The sequence below is a fragment of the Petromyzon marinus genome, chromosome 38 (assembly GCF_048934315.1).
Source record: "Petromyzon marinus isolate PM22_M1 ecotype Great Lakes invasive population chromosome 38, UKy_Petmar_22M1.pri1.0, whole genome shotgun sequence".
In the NCBI taxonomy this organism is placed as follows: domain Eukaryota; kingdom Metazoa; phylum Chordata; class Hyperoartia; order Petromyzontiformes; family Petromyzontidae; genus Petromyzon; species Petromyzon marinus.
In genome coordinates, this window is record NC_133704.1 from 14,437,301 (window position 1) to 14,458,375 (window position 21,075).

The 21,075-nt window shown below is 50.8% G+C and overlaps 2 protein-coding genes across 2 annotated transcripts; both read left to right on the forward strand.

The window, feature by feature from the left end:
• The first annotated feature begins 91 nt into the window (after positions 1-91).
• Positions 92-6,366, forward strand: LOC142930353 (dual specificity tyrosine-phosphorylation-regulated kinase 4-like). The gene is made up of 6 exons (XM_076072476.1): positions 92-267; positions 1,272-1,325; positions 2,092-2,240; positions 4,342-4,478; positions 5,690-5,830; positions 6,198-6,366. Exons 1-6 carry the CDS (start codon positions 216-218, stop codon positions 6,364-6,366), a joined length of 702 nt encoding a protein of 233 aa, XP_075928591.1. The 5' UTR covers positions 92-215.
• A 1,414-nt stretch (positions 6,367-7,780) lies between these two features.
• On the forward strand, positions 7,781-16,015 carry LOC142930412 (uncharacterized). The gene is made up of 6 exons (XM_076072774.1): positions 7,781-7,941; positions 10,369-10,541; positions 11,589-11,649; positions 12,214-12,331; positions 12,943-13,335; positions 15,062-16,015. Exons 2-6 carry the CDS (start codon positions 10,410-10,412, stop codon positions 15,990-15,992), a joined length of 1,635 nt encoding a protein of 544 aa, XP_075928889.1. The 5' UTR covers positions 7,781-7,941; positions 10,369-10,409; the 3' UTR covers positions 15,993-16,015.
• The last annotated feature ends 5,060 nt before the right edge of the window (positions 16,016-21,075 follow it).

Here is a 21,075-nt window from a genome sequence, read left to right on the forward strand (position 1 = left end):
TCATAGATACACACTGCAGCATTATCCAGGGCGGCCGCTGGAGTCTAACCGCGAACCTCTTCTTGCAACGATCGGCGAACGTGCGGCCACGCCGTCAGGTTGCCTTGGCAGCAATCCACTGGCCCACGACGCATGAATGTGTGCGTCGCGTTGTACGTGATGAAGGCGTTACTGATATATCTGTGCGTTTGTGTGTCCGCGTGTGACTAGCAGCAATGGATGAACCTGTCGTCATCGCAGAGGCAGGGATGCACTTCACGCCTGCCGGTACTACTCCATTCACTACAGTATAATCGTAGCGCCCGATCCACTGCTACGTCTCTGCATCTAGCGCACACACGCACAACTCGAGTTCACTGCATTATCAACAGCCACGATCAAAGACAGTGGTCACCGCATTGCGCACTTTCAGATATGCTTTTGCGGCCGTCTGGAACGCTCTTCCTTCCGATATTAGGAAGCCACTGGAGCTATGCACTTTTAAATCATCTAGATTGACAAACTAATTTCTTTAAAACTGATTTTTGTGTTAGTTTTGTGTCTTTCCCCGCACCTCTGATTAGAACATCTCCATAATGGCATGATCCCGCCATACAACAGTCCTAGAACCTGCACACGTTCTCATTTCATTTCTCCGTTTGCGTAATTACATCAAAAACACTGACGTTTTATTTCACAAGCCCTCTGCACAGTACAGACATGGGTACAATCTCTATTGAGGTCCAGGATAATCGATGCCACATAAACACCTTAAGTGATCACATATCCCTTAGCTAAAACTGATTTATATTAAATGATCCGTTTAACACGTGGGCTTTCGCAACCAATATCATCCATAAGAGGTTTTTTTGGGTTAGATCGCGTAAATATATAAATTTGTCGTTATTTTACGTCGTACTCAGATTGTAAATGTTGTGGCTTGGCTCTCCAACACACCGGCGTGCTGTACTCGTGACGAATTTGCACGTTCTGTTTACGTGACAGCCCTACTAGTTGGCTGTGTCGGGTGGTGGCGGGTTTTAAGGACACATTTATATATTTACGCGATCTAACCCAAAAAACCCCTCTATCATGGATTAAATTATCCACTTGTCTGTGTCGTTTTGTTGCATTTGTTTACCCAGGAGGGCCCCACCCTGTGTCTCATAGCTGTTTTTCAAGAGAATGCTGCTAAATTTTCGTCATGGGGCAATCATGTGTGCGTCGCGTTGTACGTGATGAAGGCGTTACTGATATATCTGTGCGTTTGTGTGTCCGCGCGTGACTATCAGCAATGGATGAACCTGTCGTCATCGCAGAGGCAGGGATGCACTACACGCCTGACGGTACTACTCCATTCACTACAGTATAATCGTAGCGCCCGATCCACTGCTACGTCTCTGGAGCTATGTACTTTTAAATCATCTAGATTGACAAACTAATTTCTTTAAAACTGATTTTTGTGTTAGTTTTTTGTCCTTCCCCGCACCTCTGATTAGAACATCTCCATAATCGCATGATTCCGCCATACAACAGTCCTAGAACCTGCACACGTTCTCATTTCATTTCTCCGATTGCGTAATTTCTTCTTGGGCGTGTTCCTCCTTTGGCTTCCATTCCATGATTAAGTCTCATCCCTCAACGATGCTATACCCCTCAATAGAAGACACGTAAGAGGTTAGACTGAGCTCTTGTAAGTGATGCTCTCCTTGTTGATGCTTACTCTGCTTTCAATGCACATACACGTTCTTGGTACGTGCGTGTATGTGTGCGTGTATGGACAGCGCTAGTGTAGCAGTTAGTTCACCGCGCTACAAACCCGGTTACCCGAGTTCGATTCCCGCTCACGCCCGCCAACACCAGTGACGATTATCTGAAACGGTCTTGGGCCACCCCTAGGTAGACTCGGTCTCAAATGACTAACAGGTGTGATGTGTGAACGTCGCCACTGGGGAGCCAAAGGCGACCGGGCGTGGTGTTGGCCACCCACCTCCCTTGTGTGCCACAGCGCCGACGTTCATAGGTGCTACTCGCTCACAGCACTTGTTCCAACAGTCCATTAAAGGATATACGGGGGATCTTTGTCTTTGTTTTGTGTGTGTGTGTATGCAGATATCATCCAGAAATTCGGAAGTAGAATGACACCGTTTGAGCATGATGAACTCACACGCTACAAGCGCATCTATTATTTCAAGATCCGTCAGCCATCACACAGTTCTTTCAGCGCTGTCCATGATTTCATAAGTCCCCACTACAAGTTGGTACGTACCCTCAACCAAGGTCCATGTGGTTTCCAACCAATTCACATCTCACTGTAAACATAACACCCCTGGTTTAACACATAGGATTTCTCTTCTTGGTTCTTTCGGTAAAGTCACGTAGAATGGAAATAAAATAATAAAAATAAAACATGATAAAATTCTCACGACGTTTCGGCCACAACACAAGTAGCCTTCTTCAGGTGAAGGAACAGAACTGTCGGGACGACAGCGCTTCAATGAACACTGCTAAGCTTGGCAGCGTCTTTTAAGCTGGGTGGGAGGAGCAGAGCGCCTTGACAAAGGAGTTTACATATCAACAGAAGAATTTAGCATTGAAGTAGCTGTGTTAATGTGTTGGATTAGCAACACACTGCTAATCCAACACAGCTTAAAAGACGCTGCCAAGCTTAGCAGTGTTCATTGAAGCACTGTCGTCCCGACAATTCTGTTCCTTCACCTGAAGAAGGCTACTTGTGTTGTGGCCGAAACGTCGTGAGAATTTTATTTTATTATGTTTTATTTTTATTTTATTATTTCCATTCTACGTGGTGACTTTACCGAAAGAACCAAGAAGATGAATCCCTGCAGTCACGAAAGCTTTAAATCGAAGCATAGGATTTCGTGACCAATATTATCCAAAATTAAAAAATGTTTTGGGTTAGAACACATAAATATAAATGTGTTGTTAACCCACCGCCACCCGACACAGCTAATTAGTATCGGGGTTTGTCACGTAAATAAAACGTGCCAATTAGTGACTGCTTCAGCACACCAGTGTGTTGACGAGTAAATCCACAACATTTACCATTTGAGTACTTTGTGGGTTTACTCTCCAACACACTAGTGGGCTGAAGCAGTTACTAATTGGCACGTTTTATTCCCGTGACAAAACCTCTTACTAATTGGCTGTCAGGTGGTGGTGGGTTAACGACACATTTATATTTACGCGATCTAACAAAAAAAACCTTCATTATGAATAACACCCCAAAAACACTGCACGCTTACTTACACTTTGTCTGAGTGACGTACTGGATTGCTACTGCAAGTGTATAGAGAAATTGTATTACGGGAAATGTTGTTGCCAGTATCAACATGATGAAGAGAAAAGAAGACGCTCCACCTTTTCCTGGCAAAAACAACGCAGGAGGTGTTCAGACACCCAAGTAGACACCCAGATATTATCAGAACGAGCTTGCTTGGGTCTCTTACCACGATGGTGTGTGGTTAACGCATACCTGATGCCTTACAGTGGGTGTCTATTTGGTATTTAAACATCTTCACACCTCCTGTACTGTTGCCTATATTTTTTCATCAGGTAATTTTTTTTTTACCTCAACCTTACAGAATAAAAAAAAAATTGGGGCTTTTAGATGTTCAAGTAAAAAAAGCAACGATTTGAGGCCCTGTGCCGCATGTCAGAGTAATGCCTCTTGTAGCAGTGCCAGTTAACTTACATTCCCCATTTCACGTAGCCCACATGGTGGCAATGTTCACGTCAGGATTGTAGACTTTGCCACCCAACACTCGGGATCTTCTCTGGAGGCTGACAAATCTTTTGGTCTGCGTCCCGTAAAATGTGTTCACAAATCACAGCCACTGGTGCTCATAGACAGATCGGTATACGGACAGACAAAAATCATGATTCTAATACTTTTTAATAATTTTCTCTGAAAAATATGAATGCGAGCACTGTACCGATTGAGCACTGGTTAAATGAGTGCTAAGTTGTGATTGAGCACTGACTGAATGGTGCCGAGATGTTAACTACCTCGCCTGGTATACAGGATGTCGTGGGTTCAATAGCCTGCTGTATATTTGGAGTTTGCATGTTCTCCCCTTGGTCCCGTGGATTTTGCTCTGGGTCCTCTGGGTTTTCCCTCAACACTTAGAATCAACGTCACGCATTTAGAGTATTTGGCTGCTATAAATTTCCACGTGATAAGTCACTTCGTTGAGCGATATCATTTGTGATAGCCAGGTCGCTTCTGAAAAAGAGCTATATAGCTCAGCGGGTCTTACCTGGCAAAATAAAAATAACAGTTTGGTTTGAAAATGTTGTTTTATCTGAGTGTAAATCGAATTCTTTTGTAATGTTTTCCAGGTCCAGGATGAGCATCTGGCATATAGGTACCAGTTTCTGAGTGTGCTCGGAGCGGGAGCATATGGCCGGGTGATCCGATGCCTGGATCACAAACATAAGCGGGAAGTAGCTGTGAAAATGCTGCAGCACGAATCATAGTGAGTTTATATCTGGAATTGTGAAGAGAAGAGTTTGAAGAGATTGCGTGAATATAAATGTGCCGATTAGCGATTACTTCAGCACGCCGGTGCGATGAAGAGTAAACCCACAGCATTTACAGTTGAATATGACGTTTTCGCTGGTGATTACAACCAGCATCATCAGGCGATTTTCCATCATCAGGAAGAAAATCATCATCAGGAAAGAAAATGTTCGAAGTGGAATTCCTTTTATATGAGTGGTCCCTGTAATATTTAGAAATTTCCATCGCTAGCTCAGGTGCAGTTATGGGGAGGAGTGCTTACCCAAATTGCTGGGTTGCACTGTTAAGGCATTCCACCTTCCTGCGATGGGGATGTGTTTATGTTGAACTTCTTTCGTGCCGTACGTAGCCAACCGTGTTAATCGGAGGTGCGTGGGGGAATCATCAAATAATACATTATTTAAATGCATGCCTATAAAGGGCACCATACTTCAATAGGGATTACCGTTGGTACGGCTATTTTAATACACACAATGGACAGGAAGGACAAGATCAAAGGGTTCACATAATGTACATGCATCATGTACGTTGACTCTGTAATCCCCCCCCCCCCACGTGGTGCAAGAGCGCAGAAGCGTGGTCACCACATCTACGCCTCTATATAAGGAACTAAACAGGTGGCCTTCTCCACAAATCTGGCTGTCGCCTGATGAAGCTAGTTGTAATTACTGGCGAAACGTCGTACTCAGATTGTAAATGTTGTGGCTTGGCTCTGCAACACACCGGTGTGCTGTACTAGTACACTACACTATACACTACACTATACACTACACTACTATACACTACACTACTATACACTACACTACTATACTACTATACACTACACCACTATACACTACACTACACACTACTATACACGTCACTATACACTACACACGACTAAACACTACTATACACTTCACTATACACTACACACTACTATACACTACATTATACACGAGTGCTGTACTAGTGACGAATTGGCCACGTTCTGTTTACGTGACAACCCTTACTAGTTGGCTGTGTCGGGTGGTGGCGGGTTTTAATGACACAACATTTATATATTTACGCGATCGAACCAGAAAAACACCTCTATTATTAAAGAAATGTGTTGATGCGGCCACCTTGTTTCTCAACGTGCAGTACTAAGAGCGGGGTGAGACTCGTTCACCACTTTTCTCTCCGCAGCACCAAGCCATACCATTCCGAAATGGAGGTGCAGATGCTTAAAGCGTTGCAGTCGAAAGAGAAAAACAACAACTACGTCATCAAACTCCTCAACACCTTCACCTTCAGGGGCCATTTCAGTCTGGTCCTTGAGCTTTTGACGTGAGTTGTTGTGGGTGTCGCTCCTCCGCCCTCCCTTGTTGCTGGAGGGCGACTGCCTCCAACTGCCCAGTAGCAGCGTCCATCACGAGCCTCCTCCCCGCAACATACATACACATAACACAATGCATCTGCTTCATGATTATAAACAGCGATGGGAAACGGGAGCACTTGTCAGCCGTGCACGAGGACACTGTCCCCCACGGGGCCCTACATCACCGGCGTGGGGAATGTTTGTGAGCGACCGGCTACGGTAGAGTCGACATCCGGCTCTTGCGAGGAGCCTCGTCTCCAATACGCGCCGCATGCGCATTGGTCACGAAGAAGAAGAAGAAGGGAGCGTAACCATGCGTGCCGCTCTGTCTCGCAGGGGAGACCTCAGACAGCAACTCAAGTTGGCTCCCACGGCCTTTACCCTGCCCGAGGCCAAGGTGTACGTGAGGTCCATTCTGAAGGCCCTGCAGAAACTCAAGAATAAAAAAATCATTCACGGAGACCTGAAGCTGGTGAGTGAATACAACGGCCTGCAGCGTCATTGACGTCCCACCCACAGCGCCCCACCCACCCACAGCGCCCCACCCACCCACAGCGCCCCACCCACCCACAGCGCCCCACCCACCCACAGCGCCCCACCCACCCACAGCGCCCCACCCACCCACAGCGCCCCACCCACCCACAGCGCCCCACCCACCCACAGCGCCCCACCCACCCACAGCGCCCCACCCACCCACAGCGCCCCACCCACCCACAGCGCTTCGTGCATCTCAGTGGCAATGCTCTAAGCCTGTGGTTATACTGGTAGTAGGAGACGTAGTGGACTGGAAGCCCAACCGGGATTAATTCACAGGAGGCAGGGGATTAATTGTGTATGTCTGTGGATGTCTGTTCACGTGTATCCGGACACCCGGATAAAATGGGAGGGGTGGGGCTGGGTGGAGAGGGGAGGGTGGGGAGGGGCTGGGTGGGGAGGGGAAGGTGGGGAGGGGAAGGTGGGGAGGGTGGGGCTGGGTGGGGGGTGGGAGGGGTGGGGCTGGGTGGGGCTGGTCACCTCGTGGTGCCCTTATAAAACTAAACGTTTAACCTACTCACGCCGGCTTGTGCCCGCCCTCACAGTCGGGCATATTTGCGGAATACACCACGTGGTGCCGCCGTTGACCCTGGCCATTGACCGAGCAACCCAACGTTCCCACCAGCTCCCTGAATTTTGTTTCAACCGAGTACCCCCCTTGCCTGACCCAACATGGTCCTGATAAATAAATGTATGAATAATGAACATCAATACTTTAACTAATTGTCCATTTTGCGAAGTATGCTAACTGGCCAGTAACTGCAAGCGAATACAAACAAAAATCAACGGGCGCGCTTTGCACGCGTGACGTCATTTGTTATATCCTTATAGGTTACCATATGGATTTAAATGTTATCGTTATTTTATATCGGTAGATTTATACAACACGGTTGTTCACCAATGACTCTCTCGTCTGATATAATTTCACCTCACGTTTATAAATCACCTCACGTTCATAAATCACTTTACTTTATAAATCACCTCACGGTACCCCCAGGAGGTCTGCGTAGCAATAACTTTGACTTGCAACGTTCACACTTTTTGAGGAAACAAATTCACGATTTAAAAAATAGTTGAACCCTATCGTAAAACAGATGACCCATTAGTATTAGAACTGAAGTAGAGAGTCGCAATCCAGGAGTGTTTTTGAAACTATAACCTAAACTACTTTTTATTTAAGGCCCCACTGAGCTGTGTAGCTTTTTTTAGAAGCAACCTGGATATCAAAAATGATAGCTGAACGCAGTGGCTAATCATCATGTGGAAACATATATATCAGCCGAATACTCTCAGCGTCTGATGTTGATTCTAAATGTGGAGGGAGAAACCGGAAAAATCCATGCGACTACTGGGAAAACATGTAGACTCCAAATATACAGCAGCAGCAGCAGGCATCAGGGTTGGGATCAAATCCACAGCCTCCTGCGTACCAGGCGAGGTATCTAACATCTTTGTCTTCTCCAGGAAAACATCCTCATCAAGGACCAAGACACCAGCGATGTCAGACTCGCAGATTTTGGTCTCAGCTTTCAAGAGTGTCCCAATTGTAAGTGAGCTCACATGAGTGGGTGTGTGTTGGGGAGACTGCCCCCCATCTCCCCGTTCTCCTGTGACCCACCGTTCTCCGACTCTCCCCCCCTCGCGGCTGCCCCTCGTGGCATGATTTAAATGGCTGCACTAATCACCTTGCGAATGCGCCGCTGTGCCCCTCTCGTACACGCCAACCACGAGCTGCCCAGTGGCGAGAGTACCCACGCGGGCAGAATACACGGGACACCACAACGCGCGGGCTCACAAGTTAACGTGCACAGCGAGCGTGCACGCGCGGGCAAAATATACGCTCGTGCGAAAACGCAGGAAACCACAACGAACAGGCTCAAAACACCAGGCACCCCCCTCCGTACTCACAGAGACAACACGACATGGTTTAATGTCTACTGGCGATTTATTCCTCGATTAATGAAGCCACCCAACCTGTGTCAGTGTGGACCAGCAGGGCAGATCTAACCTATCTCTCTACGGTCTAGGACCCAATTTGCCCCGTCTCTCCCTACTCACTCTCCTTAACGGATATTCCCTCTTAGACTTACCTCCCCTCTCCGTACTTACGATCCGCTCTCGAGGTGTAGGTAGTCACAGAGAGGCGAGGCTGCACGTGGCTTTTGCTGGGGGGCTGGACCTGGCTGCTCTGCCACCTGTCTCACGGACGTTCGAGTAGCAGGGGACGATCACTCCTCGGTCCCTCACTCCAAAAGACCCCGGGCAAAAGAGAGGCCTGCTTCTCATTTTCGACCCTTTTTATTCCCCTACTTCAAAGCCCAGGCGCCGCCGATCCGCTGGTCTCTCATCCAATCAGGAGCCTCGGATTTCCCGCTCTCTGCCAATCAGATCATCCCTCCTCCCCGACGCCCGCCCTCTATTGTTTAACCAAGTGCACGGCATGCAGGACCTCCTGTACCGCCCCACCCCCCACCTGCCTGCCGATCCGCGTGTGTTTTGGGTGTTTCCTCATTGCGGTTCTCAGTGAGTTCGCCGTGGCCATACAATGTTAGGTTAATCCACGGTGCCGCAGTGTCGTTCGGCCTGGGGGGGGCTGCCTATTCCCTGGCCCTGAGAAACCGTGGAGCACCCCCACGAGGGGGGCTCTCGGGTAAAAACTCAGGGGCAGGTGACCCCCCCCCCCCCACACACAAGGCCCTACGTGAGTGCAGGTGTGTGTTCACGTGGAGGGTGGCGGGGGAAGCGCCGTGACGGAGGCCGGGTGGCTTCTCCACTGCAGCACCCCCGTTGCAGGCACGGCTCCCACGGGGCTACACTACTATACACTACACTATACACTAGTGCTGTACTAGTATACTGCACTATACACTACACTATACACTACACTACTATACACGACACTATGCACTTCACTATACACTACACTATACACTACACTACTATACACTACACTATACACTACACTATTATACACTACACTACTATACACTACACTATACACTAGTGCTGTACTAGTATACTGCACTATACACTACACTATACACTACACTACTATACACTACACTATACACTTCACTATACACTACACTATACACTACACTACTATACACTACACTATACTTCACTATACACTACACTATACACTACACTATACACTACACTATACACTACTATACACTAGTGCTGTACTAGTGACGAATTGGCCACGTTCTGTTTACGTGACAACCCTTACTAGTTGGCTGTGTCGGGTGGTGGCGGGTTTAACGACACATTTATATATTCACGCGATCTAACCCCAAAAAAACTGTATTATCGATGATATTGGTCACGAAAGCCTACGTGGTAAACTGTGTGTACTGTGTGTGTGTACTGTGTGTGTACTGTGTGTACTCTGTGTGTGTACTGTGTGTGTACTCTGTGTGTGTACTGTGTGTACCGTGTGTGTGTACTGTGTGTGTACTGTTGTACCGTGTGTACCGTGTGTGTGTACTGTGTGTGTACTGTGTGTACTCTGTGTGTGTACCGTGTGTGTGTACTGTGTGTGTACTGTGTGTACTCTGTGTGTACTGTGTGTGTGTAGCGGTTAGTGTAGCGGTTAGTGCGCTGCGCTATAAGCCCCGGCGACCCGAGTTCGATTCCCACTCACGGCACACCAACACCGGTGACGATTATCTGAACCAGTCCTGGGCCTCACCTAGATCGACTCGGCCTCAAATGAGTAGCTGGTGCGATGTGTAAACATTGCGACTGGGGAGACAAAGGCGGCCGGGCGTGGTGCTGTCCACCCACCCCGCCGTGTGCCGTGCCTGCCTTGAGAATAATCCACGCGACCACAGTGGGCATCAGGGTCGGTATCGAACCCACGGCCTCCCTGTGTACCAGGCGACATAGTTAACATCTCTCGCCCCCATGGCAAGAGATGCCAATGCAAGATATATCGACATCTTTTGTTGTTGTCGTTCTTTTTTTGTAGACTTCAACACGTTTGGCACGGAGCAGTACACAGCGCCAGAGATGTACCTCAAGCTGCCCATCACGTGCTCCGTGGACATGTGGTCTCTGGGCTGCGTGGCTGCTGAGCTCGTGACTGGCCATCACCTCTTCAAGAGAAAGTTGGGATGTCACCATCTGGAGAGGGTCATCGAGGTATGCTCGAGGTCTTTCTAGGTCAACAACAACAACAACGACTAGAATCTGAATGTGTGTTTAATACTGGAGGAATCCGATGAGCCATGAAGCTCTTTGTCACAGGGTTTTTTTTCTACAAGTTACGTGTGGCGAGATGTTAACTACCTCGCCTGGTACGCAGGAGGTCGTGGGTTTGATTCGACGCCTGATGCTGCTGCTGTATATTTAGAGTCTGCGCGTTCTCTGTCTCTCTCCCCGTGGTCACTGCGTGGATTTTCCTCCGGGTCCTCGGGTTTTCCCCTCCACATTTAGAACAACAACATCACCACGCGTTTCACAGTATTTGGCTGCGGCTATACATTTCCACATGACGACAAGCCACACCGTTGAGCTATCAAGTGTGATAGGCCAGGTTGCTTCTGCAAAAGATGCTGCACAACTCAGTGAGGCCGTCACCTGAATGAAATAACAAGTCAGCTGCAGTTAGTTCAATATAAACGCGGTTTCATAACAGACCCACGTCATGTCACGAACCACGAAGCGAGTCACATGTGCGTCGCTCCGTGCGCCTCTCCGTGTGCGCAAACAGAGTATTTGGCTGCGAGAAGAAGTTATCACGTGATGGCAAGCCACTTCGTGAAGCTATCCATTGTGATGGCCAGGTTGCTTCTGAAAAAGAGCTACTGTATAGCTAAGTGGGGCATTACCTGGTAAAATAAAAAATAGTTGAGTAGTAATAGGGAATAGTAGTACTGTACTGCACAATGATGGTCGGTGTAGGTTGGTGAAGGGGAGCAGAGCATGGAAGCATATGAAGTACAACAATAGATTTTGTTGCACTGCCCAGTAATGCACACCACGTAATCCCGACAATCTGGTGTGGGCAATGGTCACTCATCCGAGCACTTTGCAGGCCAAAACCTGCTGAGCTTCTGAGATCCGACGAAAGTGGTCGAAGGTAAGTCGACCGGACGGACACACATAATCGCGTGTGCATCAACGACTAATCTCTCGACTGATCTCGCCCACGTCAACTCATCGCCGCTGTGGTGTGCGTGCGTGCAGATCCTGGGGGTGCCGCCAATGACTGTCATCGTAACCTCGAAAGCAAAGCTCATTTCCTTTGGTGAGTGGAGGAGGGGGCGGCGGTCGCTACTTGCGCAGGCACTTCTCCTAGAGCCGTGTGGCCATGCAGCCAGCGATATTGCCCTCTGTTTTAATCTGTTTTCCCTTTATCGGCCATGAGCCGACGGGGAATCTCCACGTGCAAGTGCATCTTTGAGTCTGAGATTTGACGTAGCCAACTGTGCTCATTGAAGGTGCAGGGGAAGGACAACAAATTAAACACAAAAAAGCTGTTGCAAGAGAAATTAGTTTTTTTAATCTCGACGATGATGATTTAAAAGTGCACAGCTCCCAGTGGCTTCCTAATATCGGAAGGAAGAGCGTTCCAGACGGCCGCAGAGGCGCATCTTAAAGCGCCGTGCGATGCGGTGACCTCCGTCTTTGTTCGATGGCGAGGTATAGTGGTTCATTTGCGGCAAGCGCTTTGTGTGCAACGAGCACGACCTCATCATGTATTCGTTCAGCAACACTGAAGCGACATTCAAGTCGTGCATAAAATGCGCACTGCGTTGCAGTCTTCATCCCAGCACTAATTCTCCGTGTCCTTGTTTGTTTCGTAAAACAGGTCACATGGGCGAGATCTTCGTCAAGAACAACAAAGTAACCCCGGAAAGCTTACCCCTCAACGAAGTGCTTGGGACGGAAAATATCCATTTCCTCAATTTCATCAAAGGATGCCTCACGTAAGTGGCACACCACCGCGCACTGCGCATTATCTTCGTTGATAATTCAATTCACATCTGCGATCGACACTCACCTGACAGATGCAATTTCGTTGAGATTGGGCAGCTGCTTGTCCTGTCAGGGGCAAAATGTTTTTGATGACGTCATCTGACAGTCAACCACGTGACGTGATACGGTTGTCGGTAAAACTGCGTGCAGCCTGTTTATCCTATCACGCGATAGTAGCTGTGTTCCTGAAGAACAAAATGTTTAGGAAAAATCGCATTATAATAAGCAATATATAACGTAGGGTAAAGCGCAGTCCGCGATAATGCGTGAGGTGCATACGCAGGCCGAACAAAGACCGAGGCGCGTGGTGGGCATGGTGGGCAGCATCCAGAAGCATCCACCAGCATCCCAATGTCCCTGCATTACGTTGAGCCGAGGCGGCCGCACGACCGCTTGTCCCTACTCGCGCTGCGACGTAGTTCCGGTCGCTCGATGGTGTCGTGAAAGCACCATGCGGTGCTATTCGGAGAACAGACCGTACAGCTCGCGCCTACTCCATGTTTGAAGAGGAGTGGGCCTTCTTGACCGCTTTATTTAGTTATTTCCCTTCCCCTCTCTCCAGGTGGGATCCCATGTGGAGGTTCACGCCTGAGGACGCCCTCGAGCACGAGTGGATGGCGGACAGCTCCCTCTACCTGGATGCGGAAGCGTTCCCGACGCCGTCTAGCCAGGCCGAGGGAACATTTTTTACCCACGACAATAATTGCGGCACGCTCAGCGAGATTGACGACGACTCCTCTTCCGGTGGATGCGGGTCACCCGATCCGGCAGCTTCCGCCCCGTCGCCGCCGGCGTCCTCCGAGAGTGTGGAGTCGTACCTGACGGCTTGCGAGTGGCTTCGCGAACCGTCGAGCGGGGCGATCCCCTCCGCGTCCGGCGAGAGGGGCACTGAGAAGGGCCTCAGAGAAGACAGCAGCTGGGACGGCAGCATTAGCTGGACCATGAGTCAGGGGAAGTGAGTCTTCGTGTGCGAGTGGTGCATTTGGTGAAGTTTTGGGGCTGGCTGGGTTGTTGAGTTAAAGTGCCTCCCCTTTTGGCAACGGGCGTAGAGAATCCATATTCTTTGGGTCTTTCGGTAAAGTCACGTAGATAGGTTCAAATTAAATAACAAAAAAATAACAAAAAACTGCGACGTTTCGATCGCAACGCAAGCGGTCGTCATCAGGAAAAGTGGGTTAGATTCTAAAGGCAAACTGTTTATAAAGGTTTGAAATGGGCGTGGCCCAAATGTCAGCAGCCAATGGTAATGTGAGTGGTGGGCAGCAACCATGACGGTGGTTGGTTTTCCACCAATCAAAGGGCTGCCAGGTGAAAATTGGCATGTTGATAGAAGATCGCAGAGCCACCGCCACCTCCAGGTCGGCACGCGAATTGGCTGTGGTAGTGTGAACCTGTTAATGAACAACGAACATCGGAAGGTGGTAGGATGGGAACATCACAGCCAGTTATGACTTAAACTGGTTGATAACGTCCTTCCAATGATTGCTCAGTTTGTACCCATCTTCTCGGTGGAAATTGTGTCTGTGTCTGTATATATGGATGGCTTCGTGAACGAATCTTTGTTGATAGCCAGTGGGTTTGCAGAGTACCTTCGTCTTAGAGAAATCAATTCCGTGTGAGTTCACCGCATTAAAACAATGATCAGCCACGGCCGAGGTATTGGTCCTACTCACGAACACGGTCCGAGACATGTCGCTTAGTTTCCCCAATGTAACTACTGCCGCAGACACAAAATGTAATGACTGCCGCAGACACAAAACCATCACCTTGCCATACATAGCAGGGGTCACCAAAAAGATTCCAGAATCTTGAGCAAACACAAGATCCAGGTTCGATTTAACACTGCATAAAATTCGTGATCTGATCCCATCTGTGAAAGATGTGATCCCTGACTTGCAATACCCCGGCGTCTACAAACTAAGCTGTGTCTGCGGCAGTAGTTAAATTGGGGAAACTAAGCAACATGTCTCGGAACGTGTTCGTGAACATAAGGCAGATCTGAAACACGGTAGTTACGTAGTTACTTTAGTTATTGACAGGGCCAGGGTTGTGTAGCACTATAATGGGTAGGTGTGGGGAGCGGTGGCGCAGCGGTTAGCACGTGGCAGTACGAACCCGGAAACCCGAGTTCCATTCCCGCTCACGGCCACCAACACCCAGTGACGATTATCTGAACCAGGTCCTGGGCCTCCCCTAGGTCGACTCAGCCTCAAATTAGTACTTGGTGCGATGTGTAAACATTGCGACTGGGGAGACAAAGGCGGCCGGGCGTGGTGCTGGCCACCCACCCCTCGTGTGCCATGCCGGCCTTCATAGGTGCTCGCTAACAGCACTTGCCCTCACAGGTGATATAAACGGGGGATCTATGCTATACGGGGGATCTTGCCCTGTGTTTCTTCATGTACGGTAGGCGTTACATTTTACATTTTATTCCTATATTTTAAAACTGTACGATAATTTGTACTTCTCATGTTAACGAAAAAAGTTGTTCGAGCGTGGAACATTTTGGGGCTGAAACGTCTCTCAGCTGTTAACACGGGCCAGGAGACCATGGGCGGTGTTTGACGCATCCCGCTCGTCGCCTCGCGAGACGCGCCCCCTGCAGTAAGTGGGTGCTGCCGTGAATGCCTCAAGTACGGATGAGGAGCATATCGATGTTACGGGCATTTTGTCTCTACCAGCTGGGTTCCGGTCCCCTGCACCAGCAAGGAACATCGCCGTCCTGACGACGGGAGGGATGAAGACGCCGCCGCCACCATCGCCGCCGCCACCACGGTCCCCACCATCTTCACCATCTCCACCGTCACTGCCACCACCGTCCCCACCATCTCCACCATCTCCACCATCGCCACCGCCACCACCGTCCCCACCATCTCCACCATCTCCACCGTCACTGCCACCACCGTCCCCACCATCTCCACCATCTCCACCATCGCCACCGCCACCACCGTCCCCACCATCTCCACCATCGCCACCGCCACCACCGTCCCCACCATCTCCAACATCCCCACCATCTCCACCATCACCACCGCCACCACCGTCCCCACCATCTCCACCATCTCCACCATCTCCACCGTCACTGCCACCACCGTCCCCACCATCTCCACCATCTCCACCATCTCCACTATCGCCACCGCCACCACCGTCCCCACCATCTCCACCATCTCCACCATCGCCACCGCCACCACCGTCCCCACCATCTCCACCATCTCCACCATCTCCACCGTCACTGCCACCACCGTCCCCACCATCTCCACCATCTTCACCGTCACTGCCACCACCGTCCCCACCGTCCCCACCATCTCCACCATCTCCACCATCTCCACCGTCACTGCCACCACCGTCCCCACCATCTCCACCATCTCCACCATCTCCACCGTCACTGCCACCACCCCCACCGCCCCCTCCACCACCACCTCCGTCGCCGATGATGATGATGTCGGCAGTGGGCCGACGGAAGCCCGGAGAACTCGGCGAAGATTCGCAGGCACTAGGAGGCGCTTCCGGAAATTTCTCTCTTTCGTTCGGAATCACTGTTGCTGTTGCACGAGCGAAGAGGACGATGATCCTGTCACAGGGCCGGCCATTCGCCGCCCTGGGGACAAAGTTTAGTTTTATTTCTGGGGGGGGGGGGGGGGGACTTACATGGCTCGTGAGTGTGTCTCCCTATAAGGTGCTGTGTGTCTTACGGAATAAATGCTGGGGGGGATTCACCACGGCCTCGGGGAATCTTCCGGTGCCAGCATCTCGTGCGAATACTGGGAGAGAACCAAGCGGAGGAGTGGCGGGAGGATGGCTGCCCATCATCACCACCACACCACACGCATGGGACTAGCCCAGATCAACGATAATTGACATTCGGAGCTGTCACCTTGCATGGTGTCCTCCCAGCCAGCCTAGCTTGTAATCTCAGCCGTTGTCAAGAGGGGAGAGAGATGGAAAGCGATCATGTACTGTGTTCAACTGTTGTAAAATATAATGGGGTTCAATGAAAAAGGGAATCATTGTTAAGTATAAGATATATTGTAGATCTCCATGTATATATACTGTAAGGAAAAAATGTAGTTTTGTAAGAAAAGAAAAAAATCTGTTATTTTTCATATTACTTGAGTCCGGATGCTGTTTGAAGAAGCATAATGAGTCCCCGCAATTACACACAGACACACACACAGACACAACGACACATACACAGACACACACAGACACACACAGACACACACACAACGACACACATAGACACAACGACACAGACACAGATAAAACGACACGCACACAGACACAACGACACACACACACAGACACACACACAGACACAACGACACACAGACACACACAGACACAACGACACAGACACACACAGACACACACACAGACACAACACACAGACACAACGACACACACACACAGACACACACACAGACAACAACAACCGCCATTCGCCACTAAGTGGCGGTGACGTCACCACGATGCTTGTGCCAGGCTATGTGCACCCTGATTCCACGTGAAATGTCGAACGCCCGCTGGCAGGAGGTCACGGGGCAGACCCAGGTGCCACGGGTCGACTGACTGAGATGACTGGCTGATGCACCACCTGTGTCCCCTACTGTGGCAACCTGCTGTTCTTTAGCCACCCGGCGCTCCGCTCGTTGTTGTGAGTGTCGCTCCTCCGCCCTCCGTTGTTGTTGGAGGGCGACTGCCTCCAACTGCCCAGTAGCGTCCTTCACGAGCCTCCTCCACATAGGCCGATCTTGACACCGCTGGTACCAGTCATCGGCAAGTCCACTCAGCTCCACGTCCTCCTGTACCACATCACTCCATCTCTTCTCTAGCCCGTGCCGCGCCCGCTTAGCCCCCTCAATCCGGCCGAACAAAAGCTGTTTCGGCATGCGGTGGCTGGGCATGCGGGCTACATGACCCAGCCATCGCAGCCTTCCCCGCTGGAGGAGCTCACCGATGGGACCTTGCCCAGATCTTTCAAGGATTTGTGAGCTCCTCACACAATCCAGTCTGGTTAAACCCAGGATGGATCGTAGGCAGGCCAGCCTAAATGTTTCTAACCGGCGAAGATGTTCCATTAGGGGGGTCCACGTTTCGCAAGCGTAGAGAAGGGAGGGAATGACCGTGGCCGAGAAAACCTGAAGCTTACACACAGACACACACAGACACACACACAGACACACGCAGACACACACAGACACACACAGACACAACGACACACACAGACACAACGACACAGACAAAACGACACACACACAGACACATACAGACACAACGACACACACAGACACAGCGACACAGACGACACAGACAGCCAAACACAGACATAACGACACACACAGACACAACGACACACACACAGACACACACAGACACAACGACACACACAGACACACACACACAGACACAACGACACAGACACACAGACACAACGACAGACACAAAGACACACGCATACATACAAAGACACAAAGACACACTTACAACAACGCTCACACGTGTAGCGATAACAGACTGTTACAGAAAGTGTTGTTCGTGAGCACCTATGAAGGCAGTCACAACGCCCGGCCGCTTTTGTCTCCCCAGTGGCGATGTTTACACATCGCACCAGGTACTCATTTGAGGCTGAGTCGACCTAGGGGAGGCCGTGAACCCATTCCAATAATTGTGACTGCCGTTGGTCGTGAGTGGTAATTGAACTTGGATCTCCGGGTTGGTCTCGCCGTGCGTTAACCACTAATCACAAACAACAACAACAACCGCCAATCGCCACTAAGTGATGGTGACGTCACCACGGGCGCTTGTGCCAGGCCAGGTCCACTTTAAGGCCACGTAAAGTGTCGAGAGTTCGCTGGCAGGAGGTCACGGGACAGATCCAGCAAGTGCCACGGGTCGACTTAGATGACTACTGGTAGATACACCTGTGGGGCCCGACGTCCACCCCACCGCCCTCGCTAGGCAGGTGGGGCACAATGTCCGCCCGGTCCGCTCCACCGTGTCGGTTGGCTCCCGCCGAGCCCCCGCCGACCGAGTGATGGGGCCCTCCGCGCTAGCGCCCTCTCTGAGGGACATCCTCGTGCTGCTGGCTCGTAGCCGCAAGAGGTTAGACCACACACCCGAGCACTCCGCAGCTATCGCTAACACGGGGGAGCACGCACGCGCTCGCACCAGCGAGGGATTACCTCTTGACGCCCGCACCGCGGCCCCGCGTTCACTCTCGCCGCGCGTTCCCCCACGCAGTCGCTCCACACAGAAATCACAGACACCGCACCAATGCTCTGTGCTAACTTTTATTCTCTGCGCAAACCCCCGCACTACCTGGGGGGGGAATATTTTGCGAGAAGAGCCTACTGCTGCCCAAGTCCCCAGATACTCAAACGCCCCACCACGTACCTCATAGCTGTACTCACGGCGTCGCACGGACGCTGTGAGAGTCGGAGGCAAGAGGACAAAACGAACTTTGCCTATCGCTGCCTCGTGGCGGCACTCGCTGGCGTCACACGGATGTTGCGAGCGGCTCGAGGAGGCAGGCGGTGGGGTCTTGGCGACCAAGATGTTGAAGAAAAGATCTCCTTTCAACGGCCTCAGGCTCCCCTCTTTATCCCCCTGACTTCGTGCGCCTATCGGTGATTACTGCCCATTTTCCGCCTTTTTTTGTCCTTACATGGAGCGTTGCTGCTGGTGCTTCTGCGACCCATTGTCTGTACATTCGCACTCATTAATATTGTTAATCCAGAATGACACCCGACTGGCGAATACACACCCTGCGAGTGTGTATTCGGTATGGGGGTCGGGGGAGGTCGTGGCACTGTGATCCCCCGTTCTCACGGTCTGCCCTTCTCGCTTATTCCACCCCAGCCCCTCCCGATGTCGTCAATGACTCATCAATGACTCATCAATGACTCGTCAATGACTCATCAATGACTCATCAATGACTCATTGCGGCTGGCCCAGTAAACCGTTTTCTGCCCATACACTATGAAGCCAACTCAGGGGCACCACAATGTACCCTGTCCTGCGAGGGTTGGCCAATCTCCTGGCACCGGGAAACCGTGGGACTTTCCTCATAGGGACCCTTCGGATCAAAACCCGTTGTGCCAGGCAATCCCCCGCCAGGACACTCCGTGTGTGCACTGCGTGTGAGTGCTCAGTGTGGTGGCCAGGGGGTGGGGGGGGGGGGGATCGTGGCACTTGCAGAGTGGCTTTGATGCCGTGGCACCACACACCACCTGTGCCGCCTACTGTGCCACCTTGCTGTGTTTTAGCCACCCGGCGCTCCGCTCGTTGTTGTGAGGGTTGCTCCTCTGCCCTCCGCTGTTGCTGGAGAGCGACTGCCCCCAACTGATCAGTAGCAGCGTCCTTCACGATCCTCCTCCACAGAGACCGATCTTGGCACTGCTCGTACCACATCCTGTCGTGCGACATCAGCTCCATCTCTTCTCTATTCCGCTTCATGGCTCTCCAAACCTCTGAGCGAAGGCTGCGGTAAACCTCCTCATTCTCTCACGCGGGATGCTGTAGACGGTGAGAGTGGGCCTTTCACTTTTTCTCAGCCAGCCCGAACACCTCCTCTGTCAGCCAGGGTCTCTGGGGAGGTCTGGACCGTGTATCCAAAACAGCCATTGCAGCTGCATGAGCCACAGTTCTAAACCTCACCCATTTCTCTTCTACATCAGGAGAAGTGGGGGGGGGGGGGGGGGGGGAGACGATGCCAACCTCAGCTGCAAACGATGATGAAATTCTTGCAACTTCCATCAGCTAGCTGAGACCAGGCCACTGTGGGTTTGCATGGGGTCCTAGATGGACACCCACCACCGGAGTGGAAGAATGGCAGGCGCATCTTACAGATCACAAGCCGATGGTAAGTGGACCGAACGCCTCCACAGTAGGTCCTGGTGTCATGGACATGGGCCCACATCCGCTGTTTTGTCACTATATAGTCCAGCAGATGTCCTTGATTGGACCCGGCATGCATCCATAACGCGTGGATGCGCTGATGCCAGAACAGCGTTTTGGTCATTAATACAAGTGCATGGGCTGCACAGAAGTCTAGCAGCCTCCTATCGTTATTGTTGAGCTGATCTTGTCAATGTCTTCCAATCACTCCAGCCCAGTTGCCCGCATCATGACCCACTTGGGCATTAAGGTCACCCAACAGGATAACTATCCCGAGGGGCCCTTTTTGCGAGCATCTGTGACAGGAGGTCATAGAAGGCATCTATCTGACTCATCGGCCTTGCCTGCATCCCTCCACTGATGTTCATCTTCGGTGGGGGCGCAAGCAGCCACCACCACCATTCCTACATTTGCATAATAATTTCCTTAAGGAGGTCATGGTTTTAAACTTAAGACTGCTTGTCAGGTTTGCTTTAATTTGCATCATGGTGTTCCTACTTAAAAGGCCGTTCAGCCTGAAGTTGTGTGCCACGTGGACCAGTCACCATCTGTCTCCATCTGTACGGAGATCGAGCGTTGCCCCCTCGCGCAAGGCGTGGATTTTCTCCAGATAATAATAAACGTGACTCGGCATTGCTCAGCTGAAAACATCTTAAAATAAGAGCCCAACGGAGGATGGCTTCTGATAAACATTCACATTGAGTGCGTCTTTGAAATGCAGTGTGTTTCAAAAAAATATTAACACTCGAGTGTGACCATCGCTTGTAATGGGAAAGGAACGGATATTGCACTGTAACATGAT